The sequence below is a fragment of the Olea europaea genome, chromosome 15 (assembly GCF_002742605.1).
Source record: "Olea europaea var. sylvestris chromosome 15, O_europaea_v1, whole genome shotgun sequence".
NCBI lineage: Eukaryota > Viridiplantae > Streptophyta > Magnoliopsida > Lamiales > Oleaceae > Olea > Olea europaea.
Window position 1 is genome coordinate 23,236,687 of NC_036251.1, and position 24,293 is coordinate 23,260,979.

Genomic DNA, 24,293 nt, shown 5'->3' on the forward strand with positions numbered 1-24,293 from the left:
AAAAAAAATGCAATTTTTACAAATTTTTATTATAAAACTATAGTAATGGAAGCACAAAATCACATTTTAAAATAACAAAAAAGAAAAAAAATCGTAGAAAAAATTACCTTTTTTGTTGTCTTAACTTATAACAAAGAGAGAGTAAAGTAATGTGAAATAAACTAGAGTCAAAGAAAAGTTTTTTGTAATATTGAAATATAGTGAAAATTAAGGTGAAGAAGATGGATTTGGAATTCAAGTTTGGGGAATAGGGTTTCACAGGAAAAGGGAAGAAGAAAGAAGAAGGTGAAATGAAAGAAATTGGGTAAATAATTTGATATAAATTGAAGGACAATTTTGTCATTTTATCAATTAAAACATTTTAAATTTTTTTATTTCATTTTAATGATGATCAAAGCCTATTTGTCCAAAATCATTGTCCAAGTGGGTCATCTGGCCAAATTCCCCTTAAACATAAGATAAACCGTCCATTACTTGTATTCTCAACAAGCCATTTCCATCAAGATCTTAACAATATGTTGATTCAGGAAACGAAAGAAATCGAAAACGTTAGAGTTTCCGATCTCCGAAACTTGTAGCTTTTTTGTCTAATAATTCAATGCGAAATCGACAAATAGCATGGCGGAACAAGCGATTATGAAGAGTTCGCCTGAAAATGATGATTCGAAATTGGAAAATTGTGACAAGAAGAAAGAGGACCTGATATTGGATCCAGAATTCTTCAGTTGTATGCTTCAGCCTTTGCCTTCCAATTCAAATCCCAATTACATTGGAATCCGCCGCCTCCTCCTCCATCGGAAAGCTCAGTCCAGTGTCCTGCGCCGCAAGGTACTCCTTGATTGATCCTATGGATATAAGTCTATGCAGCTACGAGTACATTAATTACTATTACGTAGTTATATACTCTTGCATTGGGAAATTTGTACTCCTGTTCGTCATAGATCTGTGTTAAGGGTGTGACTGCGAAAATGCACTAGGCATCATCATACCATATTTGCTGTATGTATATACGTTTTAGTACTTGTGCGTACAATTATGTGCGTGATTGCTGAAAAATAGAATCAAAATGTAGAACGCAACTAGTGCTTTGTTGACTGTAAATCGGCTTGAGTTTGGCATAGTCTTCATTTTTCTGCTTGGATTTAAATGATGAGATGCCTGTTGTAGAATTTTAATAATCATTGTCAGTGAATGTAATATCAAGGTACTCAATCTGTTAATTTCTCAAAAATGACTTTTCTAGCAATCAGCGAGGGGAATAATTCTTATATATATATATATATATATTTGCATATACTATAAATCAACATAATAAGGAATTCATTATATGAAAATGTTGATTTTGTGTGGTTTCTTGTTGTAGGATTGGAGATGTAACGGAAAAGGTTATGTTGCCTTCCGTAATTACATTAATAGGCCGAGAAATTGGGAAAGTTCACAAATACCGAGTTACCCGAGCACTCCAGGACAGAGGTGACTGAAATATTACTTTGATTGCTATGAGTAACAACAAATTATTGTTTGTCAATTCTGAAACTTTTGTGTGCAAGTTTTTAAAACTTTGAAGAAATTCAGCTTTACAGTATAAGATATCTGTTTAAATTTGTGTTCCCACGATTCGCACATCAGTTTAATTTACTGGTTGGTGTATCAGTGGACAATGGATACCATCTCCAAGTCCAATCTCCCATATGTTTGAGGTGGACAGCTGGAGTACGAGCAGGGTATGTGCCATTTCTCCATTGTTTCTTGTTCTCTCCAAGTTTCTGTCTTACAATGATTCAATGCGAGTAGGAAAAAGTAATAGGTTGTCAGGGGTCCACAAGGCACCACGTGCTTTGTACCTGTGCCCCCAGCAAAGAATTGAGACATCTTAAATACGATAACAATTGCTTGACAATTGTCTTCATTAGAGCTAGTTAAGCAAACAGATAATTATTACTTGAAAGATATTTGATAAAGGTTGCATCCTCTATTGACTTGTAGAGATGAATGAACTCTGTAATTTAATAGACATATAGTGTATGATTCATTTAAGCTTCATGATCATTGGTGGGGATATGTCATTGTTTTTGAAAAAGACTGCCATATAGGCTGCTTATGATGTTTTTAGTTTCCTCTAATGTTCCTCATATGAAAAGTTGAAACCCTGGCATTCATGGTACTGTGGCTATCACGTTGTACATACATGCATATACATGTATATATGTATGCACGACAGTTTTCCCTTTAATCATTTGCATCTAGAATCTCCCAGGTTAAAATTAATCTGAATGTCACATTGAGTCTAGTAAGTTTTTCACAAATGTAGTTAGTCGGAATGTCACAGCTGAGGGAAAATGTTTGTTGTGATCAATTGATTTTCAACTTAAGCATTAATGAAATTGATTTATGGATATCCAATACCCCAGATCGCATTTTATATATGTTTTTGTGATTCGTTGTGACCCTCACATGTCATTCCTGAGAATAAGAAGTGTTCTAGCCATGTTATATTAATATGTTCTGTTCTTCCTTTCTCCAAGGATCTACGAAGTGGTAGTAGAGCATTGAGTTTCCGCACAAGTGTCAGTTCAAATGCAAGCGATACCGAGATCCCACGTAGAAAGGGCGAACCTGCATATTCCTTTGTTGGGATGCATTGCATTTTTGACCAGTGCAAGGCCATGGGTACGTCTTTCAGAGAACAAGACCAGATTGTATATTGTTGCTGCCTGTTTTGTCTTTATTGAAATTTTTACATTCTGAAGTAGCCAACAGTCCTTGTCTGTAGTTACGGTCATAAAGTTTGGGCACATGAGCTCTGATCTGCTTGCTTATGGAGCATCAGATGGAAGCTTGACTGTATGCACTGTTTCTACATCACCTGCAGTTCTCAAGCAGTTAACGGGACATACAAAAGATGTCACAGGTAGGATTAACGGGTATTCTGTCTGTAGTAACTTTTCCCTGATCAACATTCTGTTCCCTTACGATACCCCTCGATGGCTCCGTTTGTCTTGATGTAGAACATGTTTTGACTGAACTCATTTTAAAATTTCAATCCTCCTATCTTAATTGTAATCCCTTCTAGACCTGGTTCACGCTTTAAAACGTCCCATAAAATCTTCAGAGAGAAATATTGGGACAACCTGGGGCCTCGTGGTAGCCTATTTTTAGTATTTTAATAATTGCTCACACATGCACATTTCACGATTCATATCTAGCTGAGTATGTACTCTGTTGACATTGAGTTCTAAAATTTCTCTCCTCAGATTTTGACTTCTCAGCTAACAATCAGTACATCACATCTTCCTCAATCGACAAAACTGTGAGAGTATGGGATATCTTGAAAGGCCTTTGTATGAGGGTGATTTATGGAATTTCACCTCAACTTTGTATTCGTTTTCATCCGGTAAGTATGTGAAACTTCATGCTATTGTCGTGGTTTCTACTCTGAAAGAATAAAGTTATATTACGTTTTGAGTTTGCTGGTACAGTGCCATTTTTGACTAATTTACTCATGCAGGTGAACAATAATTTTCTTTCAGTTGGCAATGCAAACAACGAGATAATGGTAATTCATGTGAAACTTTAACTAGGTGTACTATCACTGCTAGCAAATGTTACTTATTTAAACCACAATTATTTTGGGTGGCTGTTTCATCAAAACCATGAAACCATTTCCTTATATCAATTTCTTCTGTTTTCTTTTCTTTGGTTGAGGATGTCAGCATTTGTGTGCTAGGCACAAAAGAGGACATACCCTTCTTGTGCCCATATTAGAAGCGCCCGCTTTTCCTTTACTTGTGTACTATCCAAACTAGTAGTATCAATATATTATTCTGTCCTGCAATGTTTAAGTGTCTTTGATGTTGTGCTAACAATTTCTTCTTATTGTTTCTGTATTTATTAACATTCATCTAGTTAGACGTCTTTCCTTTTGTTAAAATATCAAGTCTGCATTCTGGAGACAGAGTGCCATCCTACAGATTAAATTGAATGCATTGCTTAATGCTTAATGCCCTTACCTTGCATAAGACAGTCAACATATTCTCACATTATGCATTGGTTTATAACTGGCGTTCTAGGTGTTCAATTTCAGCACTGGAAGAACAATCAGTAAAGCGACCTTTGACAGTGAGGTTACTGCTATGGACCATGACCACACTGGTCAGCTTATCTTCTGTGGTGATGCTAAGGTGCGTTAGCTCCTCATGGACTCCTCCACCTCTGATAACTGATTAGCTTTAAACTTTATTTTTTTCCAAGAGTAAGATATTTTCTTTACAAATGATCGCAGGGATGTGTATACACAGTTAGTATGGATTCACATACAGGTGCCTTATCTAGGTTTCATCGTAACCGAAGTAGCGGCAAGCACAATTCTCCAGTCACTACCGTGCAGTACAGAACCTTTTCTTTGCTCTCCCGAGGTCCTGTCTTGCTAACTTTTTCTCAAGATGGAAGTTTGTCTTTCTTCAGGTTGTTTGGTAATATTTGACTTTTTACTTTCAGATATAATATCAGTATTCTAATACCTTAGATGGCTTTTTGGTTTGATATAGCATCTCTTTGGAGATACAAGGTTATTTGACTCTTCGCTGTGCACTTAAATTGGCTCCACGACTGCATAGCATTCGTGCTTCTTTCTGTCCTCTACTTTCCCTTGAGAAGGGAGAATTTATAGGTATGCATGCCAATTTATACATAATCCTTTCTATATGTTTACACCAATTTAAAAATGATAATGCTTTTGCCAACTTTATGTCAATGTCACTAAAGGTGTTCTTTGAATGCTCTTATGGCCATTTGTTATGTGTTTTGGCTAAGCTTAAAAGTAAAACTTCCTTTAATATAACTTTTCGTTTCAAAATGGTTTGATATGTTTTTTTCCTGACTTTCAACTAAAAAAGTTACTCATTTGAAAGTTACTCTTACGTCAAAATAAGTAAAGTTAATTTTAAGCTTAGACAAACATGATATTCGTCATCTTGCCTGCCAAATTCTTTAGGCAAAAATTTCTAATACAATGTTACAAATTTATTCATAATATATACATAACATCCTGTTCTCATTGACGCTGATCTGTACATTAATGAAGTTGCCGGGAGTGAAGATGCTAATGTCTATTTCTACGATTTAACTCGACCAAAGCACACGTGTGTAAACAAACTACAGGTATATCTCAAATTCATGATTTCATCCGAGGTCTTTTTCGACCTGCTTCATGTATTTTAATGATTGGTTATTACTGCAGGGTCATGGCTACCCGGTTATTGGCATTGCTTGGAACCATGGAGAGAATTTGTTGGCTTCTTCAGATTTTGGTGGAACTGTCATTGTATGGAAAAGAGCAAAGACAAGTTGAAAGGGACCCTGTAATTCTTTTACCATAAACTGAAACCAAAGGGATTAGGAAAACGAACTATCTGAAATAGAAAATATTTGTGTAAACCTCCGGCTCTGTTGGGTTCTTAAATACAATTATTTATTTATTTATTTATTTATTTGACGGAAAAAGTCGAATCCAAATGAATAATGCATTGTTTGATTTTTGTATTGAATGACATGTAAACTGTTTTTAGCCGTTTTTTCGTATAACTTCTGAATTTTGGCTTATTTTATGAGTTGAATATATTCATTTTTGTATTTCTGATGATTGTTCATCCAAATTGTAAATGGCATGCGATGATAAATCAGAACTGCACTGGTAGTTATCTGCATGAATTGTAATTTGAAGGATGGAAGGCTTCATTGCTATTTAACGTTAGAAAATTTAATTGATGCAACTAAATATTAATCCGTTGTAGTCTAGTTGTTTACGATACTCGTATCGGCTCTCACTCGAGAGACCCGGGTTGAAGTCCCCGCAATGGAATAGGTTTTTTTGAGTTTAAAAGCAGTTGAATTTAACTTTAAGAAAAATTGTAGCGGGATCATTGACGTTGGTAAAAAGTGCAGATAGATCCTCAACCTTTCACTTCTGTAACAGAGTAGATTCTCTTAAGTCTTAGCTGTAGAGATTGGGAATCTATTTGCACTATTTGAAAAGATTAAAGACCCCCGCTGCAATTTTCTTATAATTTTTCATTTCTTTTAGGGGGTGTTTGAGTCACATTATTTTGGTAATAATGCATTATTGAATAGTGTATTGATGTAAAATGTGTAGTTAAAAAATAAGGAAATTTTTTTTATTTGCGTGTAATATTATTTTATTGAAAAATGTGTGGTTGAAATGATGTCAAATCACTGTTTAAGAATACATTGTTTTGGAATAATGTGGCTCAAATAGGCCCTTAATGTCCACATTTGCTCCCATAACACAGACTGCAAACTATGAACTTCAACAAATCTTTTAACCAATCCTAGATTCAATTGTCACTCGTGAGCAAGAAGCCCGTGTTGACAAGAGGTCAATGCAGTTTACATTATAAGCACCTACTATGTTTTTCTCTCGAACAACGATAAATCAATTTAATACCATGTTACTTTCAACGAAAGTTTTTTATAATCCCATATTTTTTATTGATATCAATATACTTTTCATAACAACAAAATACATCACAAATAAGGTAAAATTAGTGGTTTCTGCTTCATGAACTGTAATATTTATTTCTCAATAATTTACAAATTTTTAAATATTGAGTAATACAGACTCACTCAATCACGCTTCCAAACTTTGGCTGCAAGTTCAGGGTTATCTTTTCACACATCCAAGAAAATACTGCTTGAGTTGCATAACACAACGAACGGCTTCTTTTATGAAGTTTGCCTTCAGTACAATGTCATCTTTATTCAGGTACTAGTGACTGATCTTCGAACAAGAGAAATTCTTGATGCATCCCCACCAAGTTCCTCGAAAACTATCAGTAAATTTCGTGTAGGTTTCAACCAAGACCGAGGGACGTGATACCTGGATTAAAACAAGTTGAGAAACAGACTCAGCAAGCTAGGATTCGTCGTTTAGAAAAGTTCTATTTTTGACTAAAACACTAATTGCACGTTTAGGAAGGTAGACTGTACGGCACCAGACAAGATGAAGAAAGAAAAGAACACTAAAATCTTGTTCATTATATTTTCTATTTCATGCTATCAAACATGCATTAAGAAATGTCTATACCATCTTTGAGTCGGTTTTCCACAACCGTACTGGCAATTCCCCTGTCGATATGTTCCTGTATAGCTGCATTCATGGCATTCGCCCTTTGCATAGGCTGTCCAGTATCTTCCTATGCTCTGTCCATTGATCCACACTTGACCTTTGCCCATACTACCGAGGTCCAGTGCCAAAGGCTCGTTCCCTTGCGGTGCATTGAAGTAAGCCTGAAAAGTTACAATAAGAATTGAAGACAAAAGGTATTGCCCTAAATTTTCAGGATAAGCCCTATAGGCAGATGCAGTACAACCACTTGATCTTAAATCAAACTTCAATCCCTCTTTATCATTTTTGACGACAGAAATGACCAATACAATGACTCCATTTATTTTGCCATTTAGTAATCCAATGAGTGAATTCATAAACTTGCCAGCACTCTTGTGAAGCTTAAGTTAATATTTATACCTTGTACCATGTAAGTGGCTGTTGCTTGTTTGCAGCCAAGGACCCTCGTGTCCAATCAACGGATGATATTCCACTTGGAGAAGCCAAGTTGATGGCTTCCCCTTTGAGCCCAATCTGGAAAACGTAAACACGTCCAATCCAAATTTATGAAAACCGATGCATCATTAGATGAAGAGAAGCAAGGTAAACAACCCCCCCCCCCCGACCTAAAAATTGGGAAAAAGGAAAGAGTAAATATATTGATGGACCTGGTATGACCATTTCTGCCAGGACAAGTCCCTTGTTCCATGGTCTAGTCCTTGCAAGACAACTGGTCCCTGGACTCCTGAGCCCCGCGTTTCAAAGCGATGGCCATCATTCTTCATAAACAAAATAGAAGCAATTTTTGAATTTACATGTGAATTTTCTAGCAGAAATTTAGGTACATAGTCTAATTCAAAACTAGGCACTACAGATATTTGTGAAGGCAGAAAATGATTTTCTAACAATCGCTTATTTTCTTTTTGAAGTTGCATTCTTGCGAATGATGTAATGGCGAAAGAACGAAGAAAGCAAAGTCAGGGAACTAACCGGCAATCCAACGGCTACACTCAGAAGTGAAATCTTGTTTACTCCAGCATGTAAGTGGATATCTTTAGTGTAAGGGAATTTATTGTATTCCCTAGTTCCAAAGGCTGATCCTGTATTAAGTAGCATATTGCATTTTTTGTTACGATAATTAGCTAAACTACTTTCTTTCATTTACAGATTTTCAGCTTTTATTCATTTTTATCCTTCATACCTGATAATTGTCCATTAGTAAACACATGCAGAACATGGCCTGCTGATTGCACGACGAGAGTAGGATTCCGACCTTCACGTAAAAAGGATTCAGTTGGACTTATCTTGACTCTGCAAAGTTCATTTGGTATAACCTTATTCTGATTCGTGAAAATGATGTTCTCAAAGAACATTGCTCCGGTTAAATTTTATCCTTACCTGGTTGTGTACCACAAATAATCACTGGCGTCTCTAGTGACGTTTAATTGTTCCAAAAGACCAGCAACTGTGATTTTTGAATCGACGTCCGTAGCAGATATGTCTTCACTGAATGTTTCCCAAGAGAACATTTGCACATTTGTAGGCAACATTTGAGCCTGGGATGTTTTAGCCCCAACCTTGATTGGCAGAAACCAATTAATCAGTATGAGATACTAGTGTAATGAAACCACTGGTCAATAATGTCTCTTAGTTTATATGAATCATGGGTGTCCTATGACGTGATCAATTTTTCAGTCCGTGGACTTCAAGAGATATATTGAACAAAATCTAGTGAGAAAACCTTTCTTGAAAATACTTACACTTGGATTGGTTTCTCCAAACTACTACATATTATACGTCTTTAGTTAGGTGAAAACATGGAAGATTTCAAAATAATAAACATTATTGAGAAGCCATGAAAGAAGATTCCAGCAGCTTTGTCCCTCGAAAACACAAATATAAGAAAGAAATATCTGCCAAATTATGTATGAATCTCATCTAGTCAGCAAAACATAATCTGCCAAAACCAAGCGTGATCAAAACAACTCACCATAGCAGTGTTAAAAATGACGTTTTTGCAATCAGGAAGAATGCTAATTGACCAAGGTGGCAGCTCATAATGCATGTTATTAAATTTCACCCTTGCAGATTTATCCCAGTGGAAATTTGAGAGAAAAGCTGCACACCGTCCTGACTTGGAAGAAAAAACATGTGCCTGGAAATGGAATTGTTGAGCCATTACATTTACATGCAAGAAAAAGCAAAAGATAATTACAAACACTAGAAGCTTCAATGAGGTATGCATAACCCCATCTCTCCTTACAAGGAAAATGTAGTTAATATTAAGGTCAATATATGCTTAAGAAGGACAATACGGATCCCATTATACAGTTCACTTATGTCATAGTGGTTCTTTGGGAATTATATTTCTGTATTAGGTCCCCTAATATCTTACATAAACAATTTTAGGGGAGCCATTTTTCATAGCAAACATAAGAGAGGTGCGAGAAAATACTTGTAATTTCTTTAATTATAGAGAAACTTTGGAGTGACTAGTTGACGTAGAACAACTATAATAATGTAGTAAATTTGCATTTTCGTGTTTCTTTTTTGATTATTATGGCTTTCGGAATTTGAGATTAGGTCATTAATCCATAACAGCTTATTCAATGACGAACCTGTTCATAGTTTCCCAACGCAGTGACAGTAGGATCAGCAGAAACCAAAGCGGGTTCGCATAACTTTATCGCCCTATGAAGCCCCTTCAAATGGTCATATTTTGGCTGCCTAACCAAGCCTACTCAAATGAACAGTGAACTAAATTAGTCATCATGTCAATTTGTGCCGAATTAACCAAACCTTTCTTCCTAGTTCTCGGGATCAAAAGTTAATGCTCCATTTTCTTACCATATTCATCAATAGGAGCATCATAGTCATAGCTGGTAGTAATGAAAGGACCTCCCGAAGTTCGTCCAAAGTTGGTTCCTCCATGATACTGATAGGACATCAAGAAAAAGTTTTGAGTAGTGAACTGGTTACATGGTGCATAGATGATTCATGATACTTCAAATAGTAAACAGCAAAGAATGGTTACATTTCGATTTAGCCCAACAATTAATTTTAATCTTACATTTCATAGGATCCACAACTTTTCAACGACATTTCATTAGTATTTATCAAAATCTACTAAAATTCTATTTTAATCTACATCAAACAAGGGCTCAATCATTTTTTTGCCAGAGGTAATTGGTGCTTTCAGAAGATTGCATGCTAATGAAGTACAACAAGAATCTTTTAGAGAACTTATAGATTTCTGACCAAATATATATATATATATATATATATATATAGTTCACAAAAGAGCCTCCTTTCTGAATGAACCGGACAACTGCAAAGGCCAAATCTTCAACTGGACGATGATGAATTGGACTCCCAAAATCTTCAAACCTTGAGAAAGAAAGAAGTTTAGAAGCATTTTATTACAGGGAGCAAGATTTAGGAGACGTCATGTGCATATTTGGTATGTAGTATTGGATTGTACCAGAGAGTAGAACAAACAAAGATTTTGCTATTTTCTTTCATTTCAATACTGTCTGCTACTTCATTACTATTTAATCCACCTCACCAAATATGCCATTGATGTTTAACATACCATCCAGTCCAAGCCTCAGTCCATAGTGTAGGCTTATAAGGTTTGTTTGGAGAAAAATAATCACAATAATAGCCATTGCAAGCATTTATCTGTCAAGAAAATCAAGGGCAATCAGTCGAGTACAATATCCAACCCTGTATTGGTATGGATAAAACTTTGTCGAAATAAGCTGAGTCAGAATACAGAACTTTTAATTACTCTTCTGAATACATAAACTTCCGATGAAAGTTATTCTTAAAGAAATTTCAGAATGGTTGTAATTTCCAAGAAAATTAAGAGGATGGAAGAAGATTTATGATCGATTCAAGCAAATATTGACACAAAAGATTCTGTAATTGGTAGCAAAAAAATAGGCATAAAATATATTACCACTGGATCTGGTGCATCATCTTCCTTACACATAACCCACGGAACCCCAGTGCCTAATTCAACGGCCATCTTAGCAGCCCATGTCATATATGTACGACCAGCAGCACCAAAATCCTTGCTTACTAACCCGTACTCATTTTCAATCTACACAGTTATAACGATATACAAGAGAATATAGGCAACCCAGATTAACAATACATTGATTAACTCTGTTAAAGATACAGAATTTCCACATTTTTTTTCTCATTACAAATGTAGCAAATATGGGACCCCAAATTATTGTCTTGATCAGAAGCTATTAAGCAAGTATAAGTAAGTAAAAAGAAAAATAAATAAATAAACAAAATACCTGAGATAGAATGATAGGACCACCTTGAGATTGAAACAATCTTTCTGACTTCATCATTTGGACAATTTTCTGGGTAAAACTCTGCATTGCTTTCTACAAACACCACACCAAAGAGCAATTAAACCATCAAAATTTCTAAGTCATCTACTGAAATTGTCCAGAATTGACTTTTAAAAGGAATTCGCGAATTATCAAAATTTTTTAACACAAACATAGAAAGGGACCTTGAAAGGTTCATTATCAGTTCTGAAGCTAATGCCTGGAACGTACTTCAACCAAACCGGAAACCCACTGAAACCCAAGAAATTAAACATTGAATAAGAAATGAGAAGCAAATAATAGAACAAATCTAAGCACATTTTTTTTTTTCAGAAATTTAACTACCCAAAGTTCCATTCTGCACAAACATAAGGCCCAATGCGAAGATGAAGGTATAATCCTGCTTTCTGAACCAACTTTATAAACCGAACCAAATCATTTCTTCCCTCGAAATTGTACTAAAACCCCAAAAATGAAAGATATTACTACACAATTTAATAAAAGAAAACACAAAAACCAATGAAATAATGCAAGAAAACAAAGGAAAAAAACAAAAAAAACAAAAAAGAGCACGATACATTGCCAGGTGAAGGTTCATGGAGGTTCCAAAAAACATATGTGTCTATAACATCCAATCCTCCTTCTTTAGCCTTCTGTATAAGCCCCTCCCACATCTGCATTATACGTATTCTTCTTTCATCAACAAAAACAAACGTCAAAGAAACCCCAAAAAAAAAAATGTTGAAAAAAATTGAAATTTTTGTACATCAGGTGTGCTTCTTGGATAATGAATGGAGCCAGATAAAAGAATTCTTCTTTGGCCATTAATAATAAGAGATTTCTTATCATAAGTAACACTGCAATGTGTGGACTGTACAGCTGAAATCAACAATGCACAGAGCAAGAACCATTTGGAAGCTGAGAGAGCTTCCATTTATTTTTATTTTTTATTTTTATCTTTCTTGAACTAAAGAGAGAAAAAGAGGGGTTTTCTTTTCTTCTTTTGAATGGAAATAAATGTGCGAAGAACTAAAAGGAATTACACATTTCAGATCCTGACAAATGCTCAGAGTTTACGAAATATATTTGGGTGTTCTTCACTGTTCAGTTAAATAATGAAATAATTGTGTGTACACTTGTATTAATGGAGGTGGCTCTTTGCTCTTTAGTTTTCTTTTTTCGGTCCCATATTGCTTTTTACTGTTTCTTCGGCCCTTTACTTCCACTGCATGCAATCTTGAAGATGATCTTGGTCTCTTTACCCTTCACTTTTTGGCCTTTTTCATTTTCTTTTCTCTTATATCATGTTTAGGTGTACTTAAAAATCATTTTTTTAACGAATTTTCTTTTACATTATTTATATGTGGAAGTGTTATCTAGAGTGTAGCCATAACATTATGATGTCAATGGTTTTAGAGTGATTGTGACATATAAAAGAAAGAGTAAAGTTGAAGCACAACCATTACATTTGTTAAAGGATATGAATGCACCATACTTTCCATTATTGGAGGAGTTAGAGATTTCCCCATCCACCCTCCGTCTTCATCTTCAAGACGAGCTTTTTTATGTTTTTGACGAGTGAAGGCTCCCTGAAATCTTCCTTTCAAAGAGCCATTCTCAACTCTATTTTTTTTATTTCTCATACATTTCTTTTATAAAGTCCTCAAAAAGCAACCACATAAAAATTATTGTCATGGATGCAATTTCTCAAGTATTGAATGATATCTTTGAATTTTAGTGATGCAATTTGGTTGTGTATACATTTAAAACGAGGGGCTCTGAAATCACTTGATCACTGAAATAAGGATATGGGATCTAACACACTTCATTCATTAAGCCTCCATTTTGAAAAATAAATTGTTTAATTTATAAATAAATAAAAATGAGTAGAAGATAACTAGATAAGTGGATAATATTTGTAAATCATTAGAATGTATGATTGAAAATGAAGTTTCACCATTCATTATAAATTTTGCCAAACGGATGCTAGATTAGTTATGACTTATGGCATAATTTTAGTAGAGTTTTAATTTATTCCATTATGGAGATGGAATAGGTAAAAAGGTCATTGATTTGGTAATCGAAAGAGTATCTTTTATTTGAGTTGGTAGCTAGTTTATATCGTGCAGTTATTGTGTATACTCAACATTCTTTTTCTAATGCCTAACTATGCCTTATGTCATAAGCATTTCAAGACAAATATCGTGGTTGAACTTGAAATTATCGACATGATTCACATTAAAACAGAAGTTCCCTATTCGAAATGGTGTTTATAAATGACAATTAATGATTTCTCCATCAATTTAGTTGGTCGAAAAGTCAGCAGTGTAACAGTTGAAGACTTGGACCATGTGATTATCAACTACATCTTTTAAGTTGTCAATGTTACATCAAAATAATGCATAATTCGAATTCAAATTTTATTGAAAGAAACATTATTAATCAATTTAAGGATAGTATCTGTCAAGGCGGTGGCAGAATGTCATAAAGTTCTATTATTTTAATCGCCATTTAATTAGTTGTATTGCACATTTACTCTCAAGGATAGGACATATCAAATACCTATGGAAGTATCATTTACTAACTAAGAAAAAGAGAAAAACAGTAGTCTAAAACATAGCTTTTTTGTCGTTGATTTCAACCAAATATTTTTTTCTTATTCACCTCAAATTCAAAAAATCTTCTTACTTAAACAAAAATATGCGAGGTTTGATTAGAATTCTAATTCAAGTGAACCCCCAATTGAAAGCTTCATGCTACTTCGTCACTTTTCAACCTGTAATCATAATGAACTAGAAAATTCAGTTTCTTACGATTACGAAATTTATTTGAATATTAAATTGGTAGTTTTACGGGATCTGATTTGGAATGATTTACATCTTGAGTTGTCATTTTACATTTAATATGGATAAATTGTGGATCTCATCTATTTCCTTTACGACCCCTCCCGTCCCGTCAAACTATTGGTCTCTTGGCCATAATTTATCACCTATTAAATTTATCAATCATTAAATCTGTAGTTTTAAACAGCTCATACTCTCGACAAAAATACAAAATGAATGACTAAAAATTATATCTTGTAAACAATAATTGGGGTCGTTAATATACATTTGAAAATGTCGTCAAGTGAGAAAAGAAGGATGCAATGCGACATAGGATGCTCCCTACATCTGTCGTTTCATGACCTTTATTTTTTTGTTAGAACATGGGTTGGCTTGTCTTTAAAGAATGTCCCATTACCATGTGATTTGCAAGTCTCTATTGCTTCTTGTGAGTTGTCCCATTAGCGCAGTATAATATCGGTTCCGTGACCAAATCTAATGCAATTGTGTGGCTCCCTTTACTTATTTTTGTTCAACAAAATACAGCGACTATACATAGCAGTTCACAAAAATGAAAAAGAAATATATATATATATATATATATATATAATAGTTTGATGACAAAATTCGAGTTTAGTAAAAGTTTAAGCTTGAAATTGAATTTAAATTATATTGGGATGACCAAATTCAATTTTCCAAATATTTGAAGGATAAAATTGAAGTTAAAGTATAGTTGGATGATCAAATTGAATTTCAAGTATAATTGGATGACCAAATTCGATTTCCATATAGTTGATGGATAAAATTAATATTCAAGTATAGTTGGATGACAAAATTCAAATTTAATGAAATTTGAAGGAAGAAAATTGAAGTTAAAAAATAGTTGGATGACCAAATTGAAAATATAATAAAAGTTTAAGGATGAAATTGAATTTAAATTATAGTTGTTGGTTGATCAAATTAGAATTTCTTAAAAGTTGAAAGACAAAATTGAATTTAAAGTATATGGATGACCAAATTTGAATTTTAAAATAATTGTAGGATGAAATTGATATTTAAATTTCGAAATAACTGTAGGATGAAATTCATATTTAAATTTCAAAATAGATGTAGGATGAAATTTATATTTAAGTATTAAGGATGACCAAATTCCAGTTTTAATAAAGTTTAAGGATAAAATAGTTGAAGGTTGAAATTGATGTTTAAAATTAGTTGGATGACCAAGTTCGTATTTCTTAAATGTTGGAAGATGAAATGGAAGTTAAAAATAGTTGGATGACAAAATTCGAGTTTAGTAAAAGTTTAAGCTTGAAATTGAATTTAAATTATATTGGGATGACCAAATTCAATTTTCCAAATATTTGAAGGATAAAATTGAAGTTAAAGTATAGTTGGATGATCAAATTGAATTTCAAGTATAATTGGATGACCAAATTCGATTTCCATATAGTTGATGGATAAAATTAATATTCAAGTATAGTTGGATGACAAAATTCAAATTTAATGAAATTTGAAGGAAGAAAATTGAAGTTAAAAAATAGTTGGATGACCAAATTGAAAATATAATAAAAGTTTAAGGATGAAATTGAATTTAAATTATAGTTGTTGGTTGATCAAATTAGAATTTCTTAAAAGTTGAAAGACAAAATTGAATTTAAAGTATATGGATGACCAAATTTGAATTTTAAAATAATTGTAGGATGAAATTGATATTTAAATTTCGAAATAACTGTAGGATGAAATTCATATTTAAATTTCAAAATAGATGTAGGATGAAATTTATATTTAAGTATTAAGGATGACCAAATTCCAGTTTTAATAAAGTTTAAGGATAAAATAGTTGAAGGTTGAAATTGATGTTTAAAATTAGTTGGATGACCAAGTTCGTATTTCTTAAATGTTGGAAGATGAAATGGAAGTTAAAAATAGTTGGATGACAAAATTCGAGTTTAGTAAAAGTTTAAGCTTGAAATTGAATTTAAATTATATTGGGATGACCAAATTCAATTTTCCAAATATTTGAAGGATAAAATTGAAGTTAAAGTATAGTTGGATGATCAAATTGAATTTCAAGTATAATTGGATGACCAAATTCGATTTCCATATAGTTGATGGATAAAATTAATATTCAAGTATAGTTGGATGACAAAATTCAAATTTAATGAAATTTGAAGGAAGAAAATTGAAGTTAAAAAATAGTTGGATGACCAAATTGAAAATATAATAAAAGTTTAAGGATGAAATTGAATTTAAATTATAGTTGTTGGTTGATCAAATTAGAATTTCTTAAAAGTTGAAAGACAAAATTGAATTTAAAGTATATGGATGACCAAATTTGAATTTTAAAATAATTGTAGGATGAAATTGATATTTAAATTTCGAAATAACTGTAGGATGAAATTCATATTTAAATTTCAAAATAGATGTAGGATGAAATTTATATTTAAGTATTAAGGATGACCAAATTCCAGTTTTAATAAAGTTTAAGGATAAAATAGTTGAAGGTTGAAATTGATGTTTAAAATTAGTTGGATGACCAAGTTCGTATTTCTTAAATGTTGGAAGATGAAATGGAAGTTAAAAATAGTTGGATGACAAAATTCGAGTTTAGTAAAAGTTTAAGCTTGAAATTGAATTTAAATTATATTGGGATGACCAAATTCAATTTTCCAAATATTTGAAGGATAAAATTGAAGTTAAAGTATAGTTGGATGATCAAATTGAATTTCAAGTATAATTGGATGACCAAATTCGATTTCCATATAGTTGATGGATAAAATTAATATTCAAGTATAGTTGGATGACAAAATTCAAATTTAATGAAATTTGAAGGAAGAAAATTGAAGTTAAAAAATAGTTGGATGACCAAATTGAAAATATAATAAAAGTTTAAGGATGAAATTGAATTTAAATTATAGTTGTTGGTTGATCAAATTAGAATTTCTTAAAAGTTGAAAGACAAAATTGAATTTAAAGTATATGGATGACCAAATTTGAATTTTAAAATAATTGTAGGATGAAATTGATATTTAAATTTCGAAATAACTGTAGGATGAAATTCATATTTAAATTTCAAAATAGATGTAGGATGAAATTTATATTTAAGTATTAAGGATGACCAAATTCCAGTTTTAATAAAGTTTAAGGATAAAATAGTTGAAGGTTGAAATTGATGTTTAAAATTAGTTGGATGACCAAGTTCGTATTTCTTAAATGTTGGAAGATGAAATGGAAGTTAAAAATAGTTGGATGACAAAATTCGAGTTTAGTAAAAGTTTAAGCTTGAAATTGAATTTAAATTATATTGGGATGACCAAATTCAATTTTCCAAATATTTGAAGGATAAAATTGAAGTTAAAGTATAGTTGGATGATCAAATTGAATTTCAAGTATAATTGGATGACCAAATTCGATTTCCATATAGTTGATGGATAAAATTAATATTCAAGTATAGTTGGATGACAAAATTCAAATTTAATGAAATTTGAAGGAAGAAAATTGAAGTTAAAAAATAGTTGGATGACCAAATTGAAAATATAATAAAAGTTTAAGGATGAAATTGAATTTAAATTATAGTTGTTGGTTGATCAAATTAGAATTTCTTAAAAGTTGAAAGACAAAATTGAATTTAAAGTATATGGATGACCAAATTTGAATTTTAAAATAATTGTAGGATGAAATTGATATTTAAATTTCGAAATAACTGTAGGATGAAATTCATATTTAAATTTCAAAATAGATGTAGGATGAAATTTATATTTAAGTATTAAGGATGACCAAATTCCAGTTTTAATAAAGTTTAAGGATAAAATAGTTGAAGGTTGAAATTGATGTTTAAAATTAGTTGGATGACCAAGTTCGTATTTCTTAAATGTTGGAAGATGAAATGGAAGTTAAAAATAGTTGGATGACAAAATTCGAGTTTAGTAAAAGTTTAAGCTTGAAATTGAATTTAAATTATATTGGGATGACCAAATTCAATTTTCCAAATATTTGAAGGATAAAATTGAAGTTAAAGTATAGTTGGATGATCAAATTGAATTTCAAGTATAATTGGATGACCAAATTCGATTTCCATATAGTTGATGGATAAAATTAATATTCAAGTATAGTTGGATGACAAAATTCAAATTTAATGAAATTTGAAGGAAGAAAATTGAAGTTAAAAAATAGTTGGATGACCAAATTGAAAATATAATAAAAGTTTAAGGATGAAATTGAATTTAAATTATAGTTGTTGGTTGATCAAATTAGAATTTCTTAAAAGTTGAAAGACAAAATTGAATTTAAAGTATATGGATGACCAAATTTGAATTTTAAAATAATTGTAGGATGAAATTGATATTTAAATTTCGAAATAACTGTAGGATGAAATTCATATTTAAATTTCAAAATAGATGTAGGATGAAATTTATATTTAAGTATTAAGGATGACCAAATTCCAGTTTTAATAAAGTTTAAGGATAAAATAGTTGAAGGTTGAAATTGATGTTTAAAATTAGTTGGATGACCAAGTTCGTATTTCTTAAATGTTGGAAGATGAAATGGAAGTTAAAAATAGTTGGATGACAAAATTCGAGTTTAGTAAAAGTTTAAGCTTGAAATTGAATTTAAATTATATTGGGATGACCAAATTCAATTTTCCAAATATTTGAAGGATAAAATTGAAGTTAAAGTATAGTTGGATGATCAAATTGAATTTCAAGTATAATTGGATGACCAAATTCGATTTCCATATAGTTGATGGATAAAATTAATATTCAAGTATAGTTGGATGACAAAATTCAAATTTAATGAAATTTGAAGGAAGAAAATTGAAGTTAAAAAATAGTTGGATGACCAAATTGAAAATATAATAAAAGTTTAAGGATGAAATTGAATTTAAATTATAGTTGTTGGTTGATCAAATTAGAATTTCTTAAAAGTTGAAAGACAAAATTGAATTTAAAGTATATGGATGACCAAATTTGAATTTTAAAATAATTGTAGGATGAAATTGATATTTAAATTTCGAAATAACTGTAGGATGAAATTCATATTTAAATTTCAAAATAGATGTAGGATGAAATTTATATTTAAGTATTAAGGATGACCAAATTCCAGTTTTAATAAAGTTTAAGGATAAAATAGTTGAAGGTTGAAATTGATGTTTAAAATTAGTTGGATGACCAAGTTCGTATTTCTTAAATGTTGGAAGATGAAATGGAAGTTAAAAATAGTTGGATGACAAAATTCGAGTTTAGTAAAAGTTTAAGCTTGAAATTGAATTTAAATTATATTGGGATGACCAAATTCAATTTTCCAAATATTTGAAGGATAAAATTGAAGTTAAAGTATAGTTGGATGATCAAATTGAATTTCAAGTATAATTGGATGACCAAATTCGATTTCCATATAGTTGATGGATAAAATTAATATTCAAGTATAGTTGGATGACAAAATTCAAATTTAATGAAATTTGAAGGAAGAAAATTGAAGTTAAAAAATAGTTGGATGACCAAATTCGAGTTTCTAAAAGTTTAAAAGACGATGCTTTATTCAAGGTTTCCTTTGCCCAGTGCATATTATGAAACACCATTTCTTCCTGGTAATACGGGGATGTATATAAGAATTCAAAGATGAAAATCGGAGAAGAAAGAAAATGATATACGAACTTGAGAATTCTCCATTGAAATCATAAGAATCAAATGAATGAATTTTCACAAGGAAGCAGCCTATATATATATACAAACCTATGACTCACTACAAAAGGAATATTCACCCTCTGTACATAACAAACTCAACCAATAGAAAAATGACACAATACAAAATGGCTAGCAAGGAGCTAACAAAAAGAAAACAATAATAATTGATGCAAAAAAAATAAAATTTCTAGAATAGCCTTCATAATGCAAGCTGAGTCAGGGATCAACGAGTAAAAGACTTCATCATCAATTAAGCTTTAGACTTCAGCTTGTGATCATTATCATCACCTTTATATGTGAAATCCAAGACCCCCCCCCCCGGAAGATGGAGAATAGATATTTACTATTCTCATCTTGGCGAGGAGAGTAGTAAGATCAGAAGAAGAGAGAGCCATAGTGAAGATGCCGGCCAGTTGTGAATGAGTTGGTACACGAGCTGTGATGATGCTGCCTTCTTCAAATTTGTCACTAATGAGATGTCAATCAACCTTTATATGCTTAGTATGTTTATGGAACACTGGATTGGAAGCAATATGCAAAGCTGCTTGATTGTCGCAGTGAAAAATTACAGTAGACGGATGAGAAATGTGAAGATCATTCGACAATTGTTTAATCCAAGTAAACTCAGAGACAGTTGCTGCCATTGCCCGATACTCTGCTTCTACAGATGAGTGAGAAACAATTGATTGTTTCTTAGACTTCCAAGATATAAGAGAGTTGCCCAAGAAAATGCAGAAGCCAGTGATAAAGCGTCGAGTGTTTGGACATGAAGTCCAATCAGAATCGCAGTAGCCATTTAATTGCAAATGGGATGAAGAGGAAAGTAAAATACCCTAGCCAGGACTACCTTTAAATATTTCAGAACCTTGTGGGCAGCTTGTAGGTGGAGATCATCTGGCTTTGACTTGAACTGACCGAGTACTTGCGCCGAATAGCTGATATCTGGTCTTGTAATAGTTAACTACAACAATCTGCCTCCAAGTCTTCTATAAATGCTTGGATCAGAAAAAGGACACCCGGATTCTTTACTAAGCTTGATATTTTGGTCCATGGGAAGTTTAGCTGGCTTGGAACCAAGAGTACCCGAATATGCTAGTATGTCAAGTGTATATTTTCGTTGACATAAATGAATTCCTTGTACAGATCTTGCCACTTCAATACCAAGGAAATAACGAAGAGCACCAAGATCCTTAATCTTAAATTCAGTATTCAAGAACACCTTGAGAGAATTAATACAATCAATAGAGTTACTAGCATCCACAATATCATCCACATAAACCAATAAAGCAGTAAAAAAACCTCCTTTAATCATAGTGAATAAGCTATAATCTGATTTTGACTGTTGAAATCCAAAGTGTATGAGTCTGAAAATTCGGAGTACCATTGGCGAGATGCCTGCCTAAGGCCATATAAGCTTTTGAGCAATTTACATACTTGTCCAGGTTTTCCTTTGTCATAACCAGGGAGTTTACACATATAAATTTCCTCTTCTAACTTCCCATGAAAGAAAACATTATTAACATCAAATTGTTGCAAATGCCAACCATGTATGGCAGCAAGTGCAAGGAGACAACGAACTCTGACCATCTTGGCTACTGAAGAAAAAGTTTCGTGGTAGTCAATCCCTTCTTGTTGTGCATAGTCCTTGGCTACTAATCTGGCCTTTAATCTTTTAATCGTCCCATCCAAATTAAATTTGGGCTTGTAGACATACTTAAATTCTATCGGTTCCTTACCAGGTGGCAAATTAATCAATTCCCAAGTCTCGTTGAGTTCAAGAGCATCCGATTCAGCCTTCATAGCCACACACCAACCTGGATCCTTAACAGCTTGATGATTTGTTTGAGGATCAGTTTGAGAGCAAACTGAAGTTGAAAAAGAAGCATAATTACAAGATAAACGATGATATGATAAGGAATTGTTTAAAGGAAAAGTTGTACCTGTATTGGAAAAGAACTGCTTGGCCAATGATTGGTCTGGAGAAGTGAAGTGCACTTGTTGACAATGAAAGTCTTGCAGGTATTGTGGAGCTCTTCTAACTCTTATTGACTTGTGGATAGGTGATTGAGCTTGGGTGATTTCTTCTGTAGCATGAAGTAAATCAGAAGTAGGAGGGGAAGAAACTATCTAAGAAGTTTGAACAGGGCTATTGAAGACAAGAGTAGAAGATGAAGGGTCCAAAGGCATTAAGTTTGAAGATTGAGAAGGGAAAAATCTGAATTCATCTGATCAACATTTGGAGGAAATGATTGAGGAGAAAGATGACAGAAATTATTATCGTTAGTAGTCTGTGGTGGCAGGTTGTCAAGGTTGATGGTACGAAAAGGAAAGACTGTTTCATGAAAAAAAAAACATCCCATGAGATGAAAAAGGTCTCGGTATCATGGTCAAACAACTTGTATCCCTTAACACCAAAAAAGTAACCAAGAAAAATGGATTTTCTAGCTCGGGAATCAAATTTAGTTCTACCTTGTGAAATAGTTGAAGCAAAACATAAGCAACCAAATACTTTCATGTGGCCACATGTCGGTTTTCTGTTGAGAGGTAACTCTTTTTTGACAGTACAAGAAAAGGGATCCTATTAATGATGTAGGTAGTAGTTAAAATGCATTCATTCCAAAAAATTATAGGAAGTGAAGCTTGGAACCTAAGTGCTCGAGCAATGTTCAAGAAATGCTGGTACTTGCGTTAAACAATAGCATTTTGCTGTGGTGTTTCCACACAGTTAGTCAAATGCAAAATCCCCCTTTTACTGAAGAAATTTGTCATTTTAAATTCTGCCCCATTATCACTTCATAAGACCTTGATTTTGACATCAAACTGGTTTTCAACAAGGTTACAAAAAATTTCTATGCAGTGGCAAGTTTCAGATTTTGTTTTTAGTAGATAGACCCAAGTACTTCGAGAAAAATTATCAACAAGTAAGGAAGTACTTGGATCCATCATGTGCAACAACAGAACAAGGCCCCCTGGTGCTTGCATATGTGCTGGTAGGAAAAGGAAGGCAATGTTGTTTAGCCATGGGACAAATGCAGCAAGGATTTTCATTAATATCAGTAATTTTAGTACTTACAACAGGATCATCGATCAAAGATATCCTAGACAAAGGTGTATGACCAAGTCTATAATGCCAGAGATCTATAGAAGAACTATTGTCAAGTAGAGAAGTGGAAACAAAAGCATTCTTATTTAAATACTTAGAAAAGTTGCCAACAAGAGCTTCGGAGGCACTTTAGCATGCTGCAATTGATAGAGTCCATTCTTCACTTCACCTTTCCCAATCATTGTTCAAGACAAAAGGTCCTGGAGGAAACAACAATCAGAAAAGAAAATAAGGTAGCAAACAAGTGAGCGGGCAAGTCTTTTAGCAAAAATCAAGTTGAATGTAAAAGATGGGACACACAAAACGTTTTCTAGTACAAGTTTCTCAGTGATATGAACTGTTCCTACGTGCGTGACAAGTGCTTCATCACCATTTGGCATCTTGACATAATAAGATACTTCTAAATCAATGGCGGTGAACAAGGAGATGCTGCAGATCATGTGGTCTGTGGCACCTATGTCGATAATTCAAGGTGTTTCAACAGAGAATAAAGGTCTTTGAGAAGAGGTGGAAAAAGAGATAGATATACCAAACATGGTAGGGGCCTTTGCTGCATTAGCTATAGGGTGAAAAGCTGCCTTGGATGGATTGGTGGACATAGAAGGCATTATTGGACTGTGTTTTTGCTGCAACAAAGAAAGTAATTGTTGATACTGTCCCTTTGCAAGGCCAACTATTGAATTTGAATCTTCCTCTTGATCTGCAGTGGCAGCATTAGCAAAAGGTCTGGGAGATTTTCCCATGTTGAAGTACTTATGCCTAGGTGGATACCCATGAAGTTTATAGCACTTCCCAACTACATGGCCACTCATATGGCAATGAATACAAATTGCTGGCTCGGCATTCCCTACTTTAAAACATGACTCTAGATCATGTCCTGGTGTATGACAGTTAGTACAGTAAAGACGGTCACGTTTGCTGGGTTGGCCAGACTTAACATTCGGTTTCGAGATGGGATGAAACTTCCTACTAGCCAAGGCCATCATATCAGGTGATGGCAGGTTGTTAAGCATCAGGTGCTGCATTTCTTGCTGCTGAATCATGGATAAAACTTTCCCAATTGAGGGTAAAGGATCATGGAGCATAATCTAGTCTTGTGAATTCGTGCACGAGTCATTTAAACCCATTAAGAACTGTATCACACTATCTCTTTGGTATCTATTAGTAAGTATAGTTAACTTTCCACAAGTGCAGCCAGGTAAAGGATAGAAC

General features: G+C 33.0%; 2 protein-coding genes across 2 annotated transcripts; one reads left to right on the forward strand and one right to left on the reverse strand.

Annotated features, from left to right (window-relative positions):
* The first annotated feature begins 450 nt into the window (after positions 1-450).
* LOC111410535 (WD repeat-containing protein 13-like) lies at positions 451-5,566 on the forward strand. Its single transcript, XM_023040931.1, has 12 exons — positions 451-828; positions 1,364-1,473; positions 1,655-1,724; positions 2,526-2,670; positions 2,774-2,911; positions 3,255-3,394; positions 3,509-3,556; positions 4,071-4,181; positions 4,283-4,464; positions 4,548-4,669; positions 5,084-5,160; positions 5,240-5,566. Exons 1-12 carry the CDS (start codon positions 619-621, stop codon positions 5,348-5,350), a joined length of 1,464 nt encoding a protein of 487 aa, XP_022896699.1. The 5' UTR covers positions 451-618; the 3' UTR covers positions 5,351-5,566.
* Positions 5,567-6,490: 924 nt separating this feature from the next.
* On the reverse strand, positions 6,491-12,566 carry LOC111410536 (beta-galactosidase 3-like). Its single transcript, XM_023040932.1, has 18 exons — positions 12,239-12,566; positions 12,051-12,146; positions 11,818-11,930; positions 11,658-11,724; positions 11,434-11,526; positions 11,085-11,228; positions 10,716-10,804; positions 10,412-10,510; positions 9,971-10,065; positions 9,742-9,860; positions 9,114-9,278; positions 8,522-8,700; positions 8,325-8,434; positions 8,114-8,223; positions 7,792-7,902; positions 7,544-7,657; positions 7,103-7,305; positions 6,491-6,895 (listed from the first exon to the last, which is right to left on the reverse strand). The coding sequence occupies exons 1-18, from the start codon at positions 12,404-12,406 to the stop codon at positions 6,778-6,780; spliced, it is 2,193 nt and encodes a 730-aa protein (XP_022896700.1). The 5' UTR covers positions 12,407-12,566; the 3' UTR covers positions 6,491-6,777.
* Positions 12,567-24,293: the final 11,727 nt, after the last annotated feature.